Source organism: Microplitis mediator, chromosome 4 (genome assembly GCF_029852145.1).
Source record: "Microplitis mediator isolate UGA2020A chromosome 4, iyMicMedi2.1, whole genome shotgun sequence".
NCBI classification, from domain to species: Eukaryota; Metazoa; Arthropoda; class Insecta; order Hymenoptera; family Braconidae; genus Microplitis; species Microplitis mediator.
Window position 1 is genome coordinate 12,661,497 of NC_079972.1, and position 16,839 is coordinate 12,678,335.

Below are 16,839 nucleotides of genomic sequence, written 5' to 3' on the forward strand. Positions count from 1 at the left end.
TTCTTCAAACCGAATCCCGAATCAGAAGCTCAGAAGCAGAAGCAAAAGCTGAATCTAGTGAACTGAGAGTATAAATTATTTTTAATTGTTAAATTTAAAAATAAATAAAAATATTAAATAATATTTTACTGAGATATAAATGTCGTAGGACTGCAGAGTCATGATACTGGAGGTGAGTTTATTTTTGAAATTAATTTATTGTTACAAAGATTTATAAAAAATATGTACTGGATATTTATGAGGTTAGTTTTGACAGGTTGCCTGAAAAATATTCCATGTTTTATTTTTTTTGCTGAGTTGAAGAGTGATCAGTAATTAATATTTCGAGGATTTATTTAAACGAGAAAAGTATTTAATCAACAGAAAATGTTTTCGTTTGTACAACAAAATGCTGTGGAACCGATGCAAGTTGATGCGCCGCCAGAAGACAATGATAATACTGAAGAAGAGCCTTATATTGTTGAGAATCCAACATTGGTAATTATCAGTTACTTCAATCAACATAACATGGGAAATTTATTTCCTGATTAATGTATACTTCGTTTTTATTCTCAGGATCTTGAGGTCTACGCCAACAGTTACTCGGGACTCGCAAAATTGTACCGGTTGATTTATATCGCCGATCACTGTCCCAGTTTGCGAATCGAGGCACTAAAAATGGCGATAACCCACGTAATGACGACTTACAACGTTTCTTTGTACCAATTACTGCACAAAAAATTATTACAAGCTCTCGGAACACCTGGACTGCCAGACGTAGCTGCTCAATCAACGTCCCAAGACATCCCGACACTGAACCAGATGTGGGTCGAAAACAAGTCCAAAAAAGCGGCCCTGAAACTGGAGAAGTTTGACACTGATTTAAAAAACTACCGTAGCAATTCAATAAAAGAGAGTATCAGACGAGGGCATGATGATCTTGGTGATCATTACCTAGACTGTGGAGATCTTGGTAATGCATTGAAATGTTACTCACGTGCGCGTGATTACTGTACCAGTGGTAAACATGTAGTCAACATGTGTCTAAATGTTATTAAAGTTTCTGTTTATTTACAAAATTGGACCCACGTGTTGACTTACGTGTCGAAGGCCGAAAACGCACCGGATTTTCCAGACGTCCATGGCAAAGACAATAACCAGTCGATAATAACAAAGCTAAAGGTTGCCGCTGGGCTGGCAGCCTTGGCAATGAGAAAGTATAAATTAGCTGCTAGACACTTTTTACAAGCATCACTTGACCACTGTGATTGTCCGGATTTATTATCACCCGGGAACGTTGCGTTGTACGGTGGGCTCTGTGCACTCGCAACATTTGACAGACCCGAGTTACAAAAATTAGTTATACAAAGTAGTTCATTTAAGTTATTCTTGGAACTCGAGCCTCAGTTGCGAGATATTATATTTAAATTTTACGAGTCGAAATACGCATCATGTTTAAAACTGTTGGATGAAATACGTGATAATATTTTACTGGATATGTATATAGCACCGCATGTTGGTTTACTGTACACCCAAATTCGTAATCGTGCTTTGATACAGTACTTCAGTCCCTATTTGAGTGCTGATATGAGACGCATGGCTGTTGCATTTAATAGAACAGTTGCGGCTTTGGAAGATGAACTCATGCAACTTATTTTAGATGGACAGATCCAGGCTCGCATTGATTCCCACAACAAGGTATGGGTTTTAAATAATTATTCAATTAGTTTTTCACTTATTCGTGTGTTTAATTGACGTATAAATTTATTTATTACAGATTTTATATGCCAAAGACGTTGATCAACGGAGTACGACCTTCGAAAAATCTATAAGCGTAGGAAAGGAGTATCAAAGACGAACAAGAATGCTCATACTAAGAGCTGCTATTCTCAAACATCAAATTCACGTCAAGGTATAAATATTATTTCAATTATAAATGTAATTTATCACGTCAAGGTATAAATATTATTTATAATTGAAATAATATTTATATTTATGTCAATGCAATATTACATATTTTGATTATTAAATAGTGCCCACAACGTGAAAGTTCTCAAGGTGGGGAAATGTCGGTTGCACCGGGTAACAGCAGTGCGGCACCAAGAAATTAATATTCATCTGTTTGTACATCAACGTTAATAAACATTGTGTCATTTTATTTTTCATTTTTGATTATTAATAAGAAATGCTCCTTTTCATTTTATATAAACGATGTACATACACTTTCAGTACATTTATCATATTGAATAAAGCGTGCAAATATAATTTTATTATTTTATTTCATACCAAGCGCGCATGCGTTTTATTTTTTATAACTTCCCGCTATCAAAATTTAAAATTAAAAAAAAAAAACTTAATGGTTTCTGTCTGACTTTCAAAAATCGATTTTGTATCAGATCTTGACGTTTTGAGGTCTGGATTTTTTTAAATAGAGTACGTGTACATCACATGTCTAATAATGGACTAAAGAATTTCTTACAAGTGTGGAAAAATTTTTTTTCTTAGCATAGGCCCGATTTTCTATTGAGTTTTTAATTTTCGTGAATGTCAGATGTTTAATAGTCCAGGATTGTCTAAGAAGTTAATAAGCTCTGAGCTTGAAAGCAACAGGAAGTTTTGGGGTTGACCACAAAGATGAGTGTAAATGTAGCAGACACAAAACAATTTGAAATTACATATAAAAAAATGAAACAAATAAATTGATAAAATAAAAAAATGCATGTACTGATTTTAAAATTTTCCAAAAGTTCATTTTTTAATTTTTTTGATACAAAAATTTTAAAAATTGTCAGATGACCGCCGACTTTACTATCATCCCACAAAGTCATCCGTTTTTCCAATGAATGTAAATGTAGCAGACATAAGACAATTTTTCAATTACATATAAAAAAATAAAACTATTAAACTGATAAAATAAAAAAAATGCATGTACTGATTTTAAAATTTTCTGAAAGTCCATTTTTGAATATTTTTTTATTAATTTAAAAATTTAAAAATTGTCAGATATCCGCCAACTTTATTGTCATGTTTTTCCAATTTTTTTTTTTTACCGCCAAAACTTAAAACTTACAAAGACGTCAAAGAAGATTTTTAAATATTTTTTCTCCTCATTAAAAAATAAACGCATTTTTACCAGACTATTTTAATTAAAAAAAACTGATTCATCTTTTTACCCATTTTTAAAATTCGAAGTAAATCTAAACAACTGAATGGTAAAGTAACGACATCTAATAGAATGATTAAAATATAAGAAGGCTTGTGTCCGGTCGATACTAAAGAAATTCAAATTAATTAAATTATCCACATCGATGCATCTAAAAAAAATGTTATCAGTTCTATTTTTTTCTTTATCCACGACTTGCTAAATTTAGATAGAGTGTCATAAATCACAATACCAAAACGACAGAGAACAATAATAACAATAATGTCAGTGTACTATATCTCAGCCTACTACTCATTGTTTTAATTAATGGACAATTAATATTCTACATTCTATCGGAAATAAATTTATAAATTACTTCAAGCCACCCAACAAATGTTTATTATTTATTTATATAATACGTCAGACTAGTGTCGTATTTTTTAAAAATTTAAATACATATATATAAATAAATGATACAGTAAAAATGAATGATGGTTGTCAGTAGTATTACGATAAATTAACAGTCAACTTGGATATTGTTATGAAACATGAATTTCAGTGAGCCCCAGATTGTTTACTGATTTTCAAATATATAGTGGCGTGATTCGTTATCATCATTTGATTGTCCATCATACCTGACACGTGATTCAATTTTCATATTTAAAATACCTTTTTATCTAGACTCGAGTGAGTAAATATACTTATTATTTATTTCATTAATTAATTGTTAATATTTTAAATTAACTCTGCGTGTACACTGAGTCTGGAGGAACAGTAAACTTAAAAAAAAACTCCGTTTTTTAAATTTTTGTTGACAACAATTTTAAACTTTTGACTTTGGCAACTTCTGGGCCGTGAGTTGGACACTTTAAGGAGTAGTTCAAAATTTTTAAAGATTTTTTGAAAGTAGAAACTGAAAACTTGAGTGTTCTCTAAAAGACCCAGTGCACATGCACGCATTAAATAATTAATAATATTTTTTTGATAACAGGAAAATGGCAGAAAGAGCTCAGACACCACAAGCACCAACAGTTAAAATTGGTAATTATATTCTAGGAAATACACTTGGAGTTGGTACATTTGGTAAAGTTAAAAGTAAGTATTTTTTTTTTTAATTTAAGGCCGTTTTCAGACAGTGCCTCGCCTCTCATTTTTAAAAAATTTTAAATGACAACTGTCATAAGCGTATTAATTTTTTATCAATTAATTGAAAAAAGAACAATTTCTCTGAGATAGATTTAAAAAAAAATTACTTAAAGTTGACATCAATTGGGAGTTAAACGAAATTTGGAAAATAAATTTCAGTAAAATCTTTATGTCAATTTTATAATTTGAATTTTCAATCCAACCAATTCCGTTTGGCTCCTGATTGATAGCAACTGTAAGTAATTTTTTTAAATCTGTATCCCGGTGAAATTAAAATATTAAATTAATTAATAAAATTTTAATACGATTGACAGTTGAGTCACCGCATATTTTTAAAAAGTGGAGACACTGTCTCAGAACGCCCTTAATAAAATTACTTAATTAATCAATTAATTATATGATTAAATAATGAAATTAATCAACAGTGGGAGAACACGTGATAACAAAACACAAAGTGGCAGTAAAAATATTAAACCGTCAGAAAATAAAAACATTAGATGTAGTCGGTAAAATCAGACGTGAAATAGAAAATCTTACGCTGTTCCGTCATCCCCACATTATTAAATTATATCAAGTAATGAGCACACCCACGGATATATTCATGATAATGGAGTATGTGTCAGGTGGTGAACTGTTTGATTACATTGTCAAGCATGGGAAATTAAAGGAACACGAGGCAAGACGTTTCTTTCAGCAAATTATTTCCGGAGTTGATTATTGTCACAGGCATATGATTGTGCACCGGGACTTGAAGCCTGAAAATTTATTACTGGATCACAATCTGCATGTCAAAATAGCTGATTTCGGTCTGTCAAATATTATGACAGACGGTGAATTTTTGCGCACATCATGCGGCTCGCCAAATTATGCAGCACCTGAAGTGATATCTGGTAAACTCTATGCCGGACCTGAAATAGATATCTGGTCATGCGGAGTCATACTTTACGCGCTACTCTGTGGAACGCTGCCATTCGACGATGAACACGTTCCTACGTTATTTAGAAAAATAAAGTCAGGAATTTTTCCAATCCCCGAGTATTTAAACAAAAGTGTTGTGAACCTTCTTTGCCATATGATGCACGTCGACCCGATGAAGCGATCGACTATCGAGGATATAAAAAAACACGAGTGGTTCGAAAAAGATTTGCCAGCTTATCTGTTCCCATCGTCTGTCGAACAAGAGTCATCGGTCATTGATGTCGAGGCTATAAACGAAGTCTGTGAAAAATTTAATGTCAAAGAAGAAGAAGTCTACGCGGCTTTGCTCAACGGCGATGCTCATGATAATCTCGCGATTGCTTATCATTTAATTATCGACAATCAACGAATTGCTGATGAAGCTGCCAAGACAGAGTACAAAGAATTTTACATGGCTTCTAGTCCACCACCACCAGCCACCACTACTGGCTCTAATGATTCTATCAATAGTCCAATAAGGCCTCATCCTGAAAGAATTGCTCGTAATTATTTTTATACTTTGATAATTACTCATATATTTCTTTAATTAATTATCCATTTTTTTTTTATTAACCTAAAGCATTTAGAGAACGTTCTCAATCAGCAAGTATTCCTTCAGTAACTCAGGGTAAAGCTGCTGCAGCAACAGCCACTAAAAGAGCTAAGTGGCACTTGGGTATTCGCTCTCAATCAAAACCTAATGACATAATGACTGAAGTATTTCGTACTATGAAAAATCTTGATTTCGTAAGTTATTTTTTTAGCACTCATCAGATCCTTAAATTACTATACAAATATTATCATCAGAGAATGAAGGATCAAATGACAAACAAATTAACAGAGAAGTTGCATTAATTTTTTATCATCTCAAATTTAGTTATAGATGAAAGAACAACTTTTTTAGAATCCATTTTAATCATTTTTTTAAAGTCAAAATTTTATTTTTTTTATAAATTAATTATAAAAAATGAATAAATTTTGGCGCAAAAAAAATGAGTTATAATTGGCTATGACGTCATTACATCTGTTGGAGCTGAGAACCAATGAAAGTCACGCTAGTCTCTTGTATTTTCTTTTTGTTGTGATTCTGATAGGCTAAACATGGATATTTTTCCATCTCTCCATGCGAAGGCGCGTCGAAACCGATAATGACGTCACTAGCGTTTGAATTTACAGTTTTAGTAAACAGTTTTTAATTCAAAATTTAATCGAGAAATCAATTATTATAAAACTTTACCTTAATTTTTCTTAACAACTTACATTAAACTTTTAAAAAAAATTTCAATTACAAAACATGCAACTCCTCTATTTATACGGTTTCTTTGTAGAGTCTGATAGAGCAACAATAAATTGCGAAACGCTGCAAATAATAATTAGTTAATTACATCATCATTTGGTCTTACATCTCCTGATAGTGTTTATATTTTATTTTTATTTTTAATCACTTTTTATTTATTTAAATTAGGAATGGAAAATAATAAATGCTTATAGTGTACGAGTACGACGTAAAAATAAATTAACTGAACGATACAGTTACATGTCTCTGCAATTATATCAAGTTGATTATCGTAGTTATTTATTAGATTTTAAATCTGTGTCTGATGAAAACGAAAATCCTAATAGAGGTAATTTAATTATTATTTATTTAAATTATTCATTACTACTACACTGTAAAAAATTCGCGGATTAAATCCGGAGTGAATGAATTTTTAATTATTTACTCCCCTCGGAATGAAATTTACTCCAGAAAGGAGTTTTGAAAATATTATTAATAAAAAATAATTCCACTAAATAAAATCGAAGTAAAAATTCGCGTATTTCATTACTGATCAGCTGATACGCACACACACGCACTCGCACACCCACTGTTTAACAGTTTAATATAAATTCATTTAAATGTTAAAACTCCGGACCGAAGTGAATTGGGAGTGAAATAAAATCCGCGTTACTCCGAAATCACTCCGCTAAACAAAACTTCCAATTCACTCCGTATGCGGAGTAATTTTTTTTAAAACTACGGAACTCCGAGTGGCGGAGCGAATGTGAATTCGGATTGAAATTAACTCCGGATTCACTCCCGATTTTTTACAGTGTAATATTAATTATTGTTATTAGTATTATTTATAATTTTTATTATTAATCTAAATTAGATCCAATGCAACCTGCGGCAGTGGGAGGTCATCGAACAATGGAATTTTTCGAAATGTGCGCTGCCCTAATAACACATTTGGCGCGCTAACTAAATCAGCGAATATTTATAAAAATATTTAATAAGTATTAAGATATTATAATATTCTCTTACTTTAGTCATTACTTCCGTCATAATTATTTTAATGGGATAAATAATATATTTTAATCGAGTTGATTGTGTATATGAAAATTGTAATATTTTATTAATTTTTAATTATTATAAATAATATCATGATGATATAAACTAAAAATTATTCATTATTTTAAAGTTGTAAAGTTTTAAATAAATATTTTGGCTGTAATTATAAACGTTAATTTCAAAAACTTTTTAAACAAGTTACAAACGTCTTTAAATATTCAAAAGTTATAAATTACAATATTTAATTACTGAAAAAATAAATAAGTACTTTTATAATCTATATAACATCTTCATATAAGTATCATACTTATTTTCTTTTTAATTACAGCAAGTAGCTCGGGTTTCTGGTTGAGAGTTTCTGATATTTAATGGCGTATCTGTTCTTGCTCGACGAAATAGTAAAACATGCGGTTCTAAAATATAAATATTTTTTAATTATCATATTAATCAATAAAAATATTAATAATAATCATCAGTTTCATGACACCAGCATTGAAACTTTAAGTTTCAGTGTTTCTACAGCCAGTAGAAATAAGAATTTCAGTCCAATCCAGCGAATTAATATCAGGAAGAAACAATTAGTAAATTACACACCGAGGGAGGAAGGGCATTCCAACCCGAATGTATAATTGCCTACTCGAGCAGAAGTTGATCCCTACCTTTTTCTGTGGTGTATACAATTTTTCACCAGATCTGCACCTGGAAATTTAAATTTTTGCCTCTGTATGAAGAATAGAGCATGCGCTAATTTTAATCATTTGTTTTTGGCAGAAATTTAAACTTTCAGCGCAGGTATGGTGCAAAATGTTTCGCCCGCAGACTGAAGGCTTTCGTAATTTAAACTCTGATACTTGTCATTTTTTGAACAGTAAATTCAGACCATTAATTTTATTCTATGATGTAAATTAATATTTTTACATCATCGAATACATTTTAGAAACTAAATCACAAATACCAGGGGTTTTAAGTACGAGATCTTTCGAAATCGCCTCCAAATCGTGATAAAGTTTTAGGAAGGCCACGGGGGCAGACTACCGTGTTTCCCGTGACCTTGATGTTCCGAAACTCTACACAGAAAAAAAGAATTTCTGGGCGCAAGAATTTTTTTGTATTGTAAATTGAACAAAAAATTTTCTTGGGACGAAAAAAAAGTTATTGACTCAAAAAGTTTTTTCTTGCTCTGAGAAAATTCATTCTCGCCGTAAGAAAATTTCTGTTTCCAATTCATAATGCAAAAAATTTCTTGGGCTGGGAAAAAATTTTCTTGGGACGAGTAAAAAATTCTTGTGCCAAGAAATCCTTTTTTTTTGTGTATCGTCCATCTTACGGCATTAAATAAATTAATATTTTTACATAAATGACAGTTCTGACTATGAAGTCTTATAAAAATTAGTCAATAATAAATAGTATTTATAATTTCTGCTTAATTATAAATTGCAAATGACAATTTACGTTTACGCTGATAGTTGATCGCACCATTGGTCTTAAATTAACTTGTTTCTGACTGGCTGCTGATAAACTTTAAGTTCCAATGCAGGTAATCATGAAAAATCTCGTGAGTAACTCAGAATGAAAGACGATTTCCACCAGCGGGTGTCAGCCGACTTCCCCCTGGTCTGAAATCGTTTTCTTTCATCCCTCGTCATACAATATACTATAAAAGAGCAGAAATATTTTTCATCTGCTACTTTCACTGTCATAAATTTTTATAAACAATAATTTAAATACCTGGGCCATGCATCATATAATGAACCCAACCCGGACTCTGTTGTACTCCAAGATTACGCCACTCAGATTCCGACATCAAATGAGATTTTGGTACATTTTTAGCAATGTCAGACGGCAAGATAACATGTCTAAATAATTTAAAACGTCAATTAACTTGCAATCTCCATAAATTATTTTTAAAAAATAATCCAGTTACTAACCTGTACTCAAATTTGTCATCACAATATTTTTCCGAGTACTGGATCTGATCAACAGACATATTTACTTCTTATAGTAAATAAACAAAAATAAAAAATACCATAGACTACAACTTTTACCCTCGATTCAAATAATTACAACAACTTTATTATTATTACCAATAAATAAATTTGTAATCAACTCCCTCGCAAAATTCAAATTATTTGAAAGCGTTTAAAGTAAAAGTACGTTGTTGTTTTGTTTTTTACCTTTTTTTGTGTACATCTGCGTTAACTTTTTAATGAGCGTCATAAAATGGACAAGTTGCGTCATCTGCTGGCCGGCAAAGTGATTAATAAAATTTCCCGAAGAGAAATAATTTATCGAGAAATAACCTTCAATTCAATAATCAACCAGCTGCCAACTCATCTCGACAATTCGCAAAAGACTGGACTGTCATCAACGTAAACAGTAATTTTTGTGTTAAATATCAATAGACAATTACGCCATGAAGTAACAGCTCTATCAGTAAACCCACCAGTTAAAACAATAATATTTGGTATTCATTTTATTTAAATAATATCTGTTTATATTGATCAGCACTTGTCAATAGACAAGTGTATTTATTATCATTATTTTAAATTATTAAATAACAATTGCAGATAAAATGACGAGTACTACAATCGGATATAATCCTGAAAATAATACGAAATTTTTTGAATCTCTCCAGGCTGATTTAAAAACACTCAGTTCTGAAACCAAGAAGAAATATCCGCAAATAAAAGAAGTCGGTTGTCATTTTAAATTTACAAATATTACAGACAGTAATTGCAGTTGTGTAATTATTAATTATTGTTATTTAAATTACAGTCATGTGAAGAATGTACGGCAAAATTAAGAACAGCGATAAATAATCCCGGTACCCCAATTTACCCGGTTGTCAATCAAATTCTTTACCCTCTGGTTCAAGGATGTGAGAGTAAAGATGTAAAAATAGTTAAGGTTGATAATTATTTACTTAATTACGTACTATTAAATAATGACAGTCATGAGTAATGAGTTTGTTGTTTCAGTTTTGCTTGGGAATGATGCAAAGACTGATAACCCAACAGGCAATAGATCAAAAAGGTGCGCGTTATATAACAGACACGCTGTGGATGTTAATGGAACTGGGTATGGAAGAAGTCAAAGTATTGCAGACAGTAACTCTTTTACTGACGAGTAATACTATCGTCCATGGAGAAATACTGTCGAGGAATTTAGTCCTGTGTTTTAGACTTCATTTTACGAAAGACGCGACAACGATAAACACCGCAAGTGCGACAGTAAGACAGCTGGTGTCTTTGGTGTTCGAACGCGTGATAGCAGAAGATGAAAAAAATAAAAATGACGTGGAGACGGAAAAAAGTGCATTGGAAGAATTGAAAGCTTGCACTGGGCAGCCGCCAAAAGGACTGGCTCCCTGTGCCGCTGATGCTTTTCTGATGTTTCAGGATCTGGTGCAATTGGTCAATGCAGACTCGCCGTACTGGTTAATTGGCATCACCGAAATGACGAGGACTTTTGGACTAGAACTTTTGGAATCTGTTCTTACTAATTTTTCTTCTGTATTTTTCAAGCATCCGGAGTTTAGTTTTTTATTGAAAGAACGTGTCTGTGCGTTAGTTATTAAATTATTTTCTCCTAATATTAAATATCGTAATTCTGTACCGGCATCAGTGCAGCAAGCAACGCCACTTGACAAACCGTATTTTCCAATTAGCATGAGACTTCTGAGAGTTGTTTCTATTTTAGTACAAAAATATCACTCATTATTGGTAAATATATTACATATTTTTGAAATAACAATAATGTTTTCATATCAAATAATTAATTATCCATTATTTAGGTAACTGAGTGCGAAATATTTTTATCATTAATCGTTAAATTTCTGGATCCTGATAAACCGGCATGGCAACGAGCGCTAGCGCTAGAAGTTTTACACAAAATGACAGTTCACACTGATCTTCTGACGAGTTTCTGCGAGTGTTACGACTTGAAACAACATACGACACATATTTTCCAAGATATCGTTAACAGTTTGGGTGCTTATGTGCACAATCTTTTCATTAACTCACCGGTTGCAAGTCAAGCTGCTGGAGGTAAAGCGATAGACATAATACCAAATTTATAAGTAATTTAAACCAAGTGTATTTAGTAGTTCAAATATAAATTTTTTTTTAGCTGCGGTACAAACAGCTCAAGGTACAGCACCAACTTTACTGGCAGGGATGCCAGTAGGACCGGGTGTGACACCTCAGCCGGGATTCTATTCACGTGGGGTCTGGTTGCCTGTAGTCGCGACGTTTTCAAGCGGTCAAGCCAAACCAGTTTACCTAGAAATGCTTGACAAAATAGAACCACCACAAATTCCTGATGGATATGGAATAAGTATCGCGTACGCATGTTTGCTGGACATTATTGGCTCAATATCACTGGCGATAGTCGGACCCAAGGAACAGGGCAGTGAGAATCGGTATAATCCGTCAGAAGTTGAGCGAAAATTACATATACAGTTAATAAATTCAAGCTGGTGTGGACTACTGGCTGCGCTGAGTCCTCTGGTGGATGCGAGTACCGATGAGACAGCAACGGAAAATGTTTTGAAAGCAATACAGACTTTTGCGTCACTGTGTGGATTGCTTGATTTACAAACACCGCGTGATGCATTTATAACAGCTATATGTAAAGCTTCTTTACCACCGCACTACGCGCTTACGGTTTTAAATAGCGCGCCTCAAGGAATCCCATCAGCCAGATTGCAAGAGCCAAGTCAGTACAATCCTTCTACGATGGGTGAACAGGATTACCGTCAGCAAGTCGTTGCCGTGGGCACCCCACTACCAACAGCATCGCTTCCGATCGGAGCGCAACAAGGACCTGTTATGCTCACTGCAAAGAATCTCCAGTGCATGCGAGCATTGCTGATGCTGGCGCACTGTCACGGCAGTATTCTAGGCAGCGCGTGGCACTTGGTGCTGACGACTCTTCAACATCTAGTCTGGATACTCGGTCTCAAGCCATCGACCGGAGGATCTCTAAAAGCTGGAAGAACAGCAACTGATTCAAATGCCGTACTGACGACAGCGGTGATGGCTGATCTACCGGTACTCAGTGCTATGCTCAGCCGACTTTTCGAAAGCAGTCAATACCTCGACGACGTTGCTTTGCATCATCTGATTGACGCTCTATGTAAACTAAGTCAAGAAGCCATGGAACTCGCATACTCGAACCGAGAACCCTCTTTATTTGCCGTAGCAAAACTTTTGGAAACAGGTCTAGTCAATTTACCGCGAGTGGAAGTTCTCTGGAGACCTTTGACTAATCATCTGCTAGAAGTTTGTCAGCATCCGCACATAAGAATGCGTGAGTGGGGCGTCGAAGCAATAACGTATCTAGTTAAAGCAGCTCTGCAGCACAAATACCCTCAGCCGCTTCGTGATAATCAAAAGCTACAAACATTATTACTGGGACCTCTAGCTGAACTGTCCTCGGTTCGGCACGCGGACGTTCGTCGTCGCCAACTGGAGTGTGTTCTCCAAGTGCTTCAAGGTGGTGGAGAGACTCTCTTCCACGGGTGGCCTCTAGTGCTTGGTATAATCGGCGCAGTGTCAGACCATCACGGCGAAGCACTTGTCCGCATTGCTTTCCAGTGTCTTCAGCTAGTCGTGACTGATTTTTTGCCAGTTATGACCTGGCGTTGTCTTCCATTGTGTGTTGATACAGCCGCTAAATTCGGTTCGCAAACACAAGAGTTGAATATTTCACTTACAGCCGTAGGATTGATGTGGAATTTGAGTGATTATTTTTTTCAAAATCAAGAAAAATTATGTCATTCATTGAAAGGTGACACCGGTTCAATATTTCCTGATTTTCCGGGTACCACAAACATGCCGGCGTTCGATAAACTTTGGATGTGCCTTTACACTAAATTAGGTGATCTCTGTGTTGACTCGCGACCGGCTGTTCGTAAATCAGCCAGCCAAACATTATTCTCGACAATATCTGCTCACGGGGGATTACTTCATCAGCCAACATGGCAAGCAGTGCTCTGGCAAGTATTATTTCCGTTACTCGATAAGGTACGTAATTTATCTAGCTCAGCGAGCAACGAAAAAGTTGATACAAGTGGAAACATTTTAATTCATCACAGCAGAAACACTGCGCAAAAACAGTGGGCGGAGACACAAGTACTGACACTAAGTGGGGTCGCAAGAGTATTCAACACAAAACGACAGTTGCTGCAGATGTTGGGTGACTTTCCACGTGCTTGGTCTCTGTTACTTGAGTTCATTGAACACTCGGCGTTGAGTAAAAACAACGAAGTTTCTTTAGCGGCATTGAAGTCATTCCAGGAAATTTTATACATTCAGAAGAATGGAGACAATACGGAAAATATGCCAGCAGGTGAACCCGAGACGTTGTGGTTCGTTGCGTGGCGCGTTTGGCTGAATATCGGAATGGAGAGTGCGACACCTCCTCAGGACGACGAAGTCGAACCATACGTACCTTCACAGGCATTCCTAGCAGCTCTTGTACAAATATTTCCAGCTTTATTCCAGCACATAAGGAATAAATTCACGGGCGGAGACCTCAAAAAATTATGTACGGTGTTGAAAAATGTTGTGCAAGTTCCCGTCCACGGCGAATCGACTCCTTATATTCTCCCCACTGTGCCGGATGTCGTGCTGACTCAGCTGCAAGACGGCGTACTTCATTCAATGGAACTTTTGCAGAAAGAAGCTCTCACAGGTGCTGATAATCTTCGTACTATGATCGGATCAATATTTCTGCAGCTGCTTAACTTTACAAAACTCGCTTGTCATGCTCCAACTTACGGTAAATTGATAACGAAACATTTGTCACAAGTCAGAGGCATGTCCGCTGACTGGGTCACCATGAACTATGTACCTTTTGGAGAGAAAGCTTTGACAATGGTGGTTAATTTATACCAAAAAACAGCCGCCGAACAAGTTGTCATTGATGAAGAAATTTTGAAACATATTATCGAAGCTCTGCGTGTCCCACTGTCAATGAAGTACGCGTGCCCGTCATCATCCACGTGGAAATTAGCTGTGACAAGTCTGCTCGCTGTTTTGCATACCGGGTTACCTCTGGCGCGAATGTATCCAGACAAATTTCAAAGCATGTGGCCCGTGCTCGCCGACACCATGGACGAATTTTTGTTCCCCAAGAGTGTCGTTAAAGTTGAACGAAATATTGACGAAATTCAAGCAGACGAAGCCGTTGACTGTCAAGTCATGGAGTTGCTGAGAGACAAAGTACTGCCCCACTCAGTTCACATACCGCATCAATTTATTCTACGCGTTATCATGTTATTGAATAAAGGGTCCATTCACTCGGCAACGTCAACAAACATTGAAATGAATGGGGAGACTAAATTGAGAGAAGAGTTCGCGAAAACTTGTTTTGAAACACTGCTACAATTTTCATTACTCGAGGGCTTGAATAATGTTCCCGAGTTGTCGATTGACAACAGCAAAGATTGTGATGAAGGCGGAATCGCCGGGCGATTGGCTGTCACAGCTTTGCTACACAGATTTCAAGAAGTACTTTGGCGTTACATCGAAGACGAACGACGAAGTGGAAAGTGTCCATTGCCACGCTACCGAATGTCTGAAATATCATTTGTGCTAAAAGCCGTAGCAACTCTTGTGGTTTCTTTAAAAAAAGCCCCCGCCAATAAAGTTGAACGTTCTGTGTGGATGCAATTAATCGAACTCTATCCCTGTTTAGTTGAGTGCAATTTAGCGACAGCTTCACCTCAAGTATCGCGATCACTCAGAGAAGCTCTGATGCAGTATCATGATTTACTACGACCTCCTGCTGACAGTCCTCTTACGTCAAATGGTGTTTGACCTAGGCATTCTGTTTTATTAAATTAATATATCACGCACTATAAATTCATAGTTAACATACATTATATATATTAATATTGTAGATTTTTAAATTTTATTTATTGATTATCGATTATTCATATACATTTATACTAATTATTTAATTTTAAATATCAGAGATCATTTTAATAACAATAATAGTATACTTGTACGTTTTCATTTCACGACAATTTGTGAGAAAATTTTACATTGATATAAATTCTTTTTGTAAAGAAAAACTTTAAAAAAAAATTTACAGCTGCTGTGATTGTATGTTGCTTGGAAGAAAAAAAAACTATTTGCTTAATATCAAATGTCACTAATTTAAAATAAGTATATAAAATAATAAATCATGCAATTAATTAAGATCAAAGAGGCCTTAGTCAATTTATTAAATTCATGTTCAAATAATGCAGGTATTAATAATTGTGTATAAGAATTTTCATATTTTTATTTTATCAATTGTAATTATTATTATTATTTTGTTTTCTTTGTATATTTTATTTAAAAAAAAAATAAAGACATTTAATTCTTATATTTAATTATTAGATAGCTTTTAAAATTCAAAATTAATTGTTTTTTATAATTAAGAATAAAAAAAAAAAATTATTGTTTTGTAACAGGGACATTTGTATATTTTAAGCATCTGCTCATTGTAAAAAATTAATTTTGTATAGTTATATAATCATAAATTAGTAATTTAAAAAATTATAAAATATCGAAAAAAAATAATATTTATTATTGTAATTAATAATTAATTATAATATTATTTTTAATTATTATTTACATATTGTTTATAGTTAAATTTATTACTTACATATTATTTACAAATGCTATACATTATTATTTGTAGATATATATTATAAAAATTGTAGTTCGATAGTAGAAAAAATATCGAATTTAAAATAATGTAATATTATCAAACTACTGTGTCGACTGATATGTATTACACTATTTCCGTTGTAATAACTACATAATAATTAATACTAGTGAGTCTGATGAAAGCTTTTTGACTCTTTGTTGTTCAAATTATTATATTATACCGTTATAAAATAACAAAACTAATTTAAAATTTTAATAATTTACAAAAATAAATAAATCATCGAGTGCGATTACAAAACTTTAATAATATTACAAATTTTTAAAAGATCAAGTGTGAATTAGTATTAATAATTATAATTAATAATGTAAATATCCTAATAAATATATAATAAAATAAATTTATGTGTTATTACATCCTCTAGATCGTAACTTCAAATTTTAAAAAATATTTTTTTTCTCATGTCAAAATTTTAATCAAAGTTCCAATCTCTAGGGTAACTTTTTATGAGGGTAAATGCAGGTGACAGGTAGAAATTTTTTGAATTTTTGAATAAATAAATAAAACGTCAGAATAAAAATTTAAAAATGCGTATTTAGATCAATAAAAAAGAAGTACGTGAATT

At 33.6% G+C, this 16,839-nt stretch overlaps 4 protein-coding genes across 5 annotated transcripts; 3 read left to right on the forward strand and 1 right to left on the reverse strand.

Annotated features, from left to right (window-relative positions):
- Nucleotide 1: 1 nt before the first annotated feature.
- LOC130666883 (COP9 signalosome complex subunit 1) lies at nt 2-2,246 on the forward strand. 2 transcript variants are annotated; one of them, XM_057468206.1, is made up of 5 exons: nt 2-172; nt 248-477; nt 556-1,677; nt 1,757-1,891; nt 2,013-2,246. In XM_057468206.1, the coding sequence occupies exons 2-5, from the start codon at nt 367-369 to the stop codon at nt 2,088-2,090; spliced, it is 1,446 nt and encodes a 481-aa protein (XP_057324189.1). In that variant the 5' UTR covers nt 2-172; nt 248-366; the 3' UTR covers nt 2,091-2,246. The 2 variants fall into 2 exon arrangements, with proteins under 2 accessions (XP_057324189.1, XP_057324188.1); XM_057468205.1 differs by having other exon boundaries at nt 257-477.
- A 1,075-nt stretch (nt 2,247-3,321) lies between these two features.
- Nucleotides 3,322-7,513, forward strand: LOC130666630 (5'-AMP-activated protein kinase catalytic subunit alpha-2). The gene is made up of 6 exons (XM_057467813.1): nt 3,322-3,808; nt 4,113-4,216; nt 4,693-5,727; nt 5,805-5,971; nt 6,690-6,849; nt 7,375-7,513. Exons 2-6 carry the CDS (start codon nt 4,117-4,119, stop codon nt 7,461-7,463), a joined length of 1,551 nt encoding a protein of 516 aa, XP_057323796.1. The 5' UTR covers nt 3,322-3,808; nt 4,113-4,116; the 3' UTR covers nt 7,464-7,513.
- On the reverse strand, nt 7,369-9,771 carry LOC130666636 (cyclin-dependent kinases regulatory subunit-like). The gene is made up of 3 exons (XM_057467823.1): nt 9,482-9,771; nt 9,282-9,409; nt 7,369-7,966 (listed from the first exon to the last, which is right to left on the reverse strand). Exons 1-3 carry the CDS (start codon nt 9,538-9,540, stop codon nt 7,872-7,874), a joined length of 282 nt encoding a protein of 93 aa, XP_057323806.1. The 5' UTR covers nt 9,541-9,771; the 3' UTR covers nt 7,369-7,871.
- A 227-nt stretch (nt 9,772-9,998) lies between these two features.
- LOC130666623 (protein MON2 homolog) lies at nt 9,999-15,849 on the forward strand. The gene is made up of 6 exons (XM_057467804.1): nt 9,999-10,017; nt 10,121-10,245; nt 10,329-10,460; nt 10,532-11,275; nt 11,347-11,599; nt 11,682-15,849. Exons 2-6 carry the CDS (start codon nt 10,126-10,128, stop codon nt 15,374-15,376), a joined length of 4,944 nt encoding a protein of 1,647 aa, XP_057323787.1. The 5' UTR covers nt 9,999-10,017; nt 10,121-10,125; the 3' UTR covers nt 15,377-15,849.
- Nucleotides 15,850-16,839: the final 990 nt, after the last annotated feature.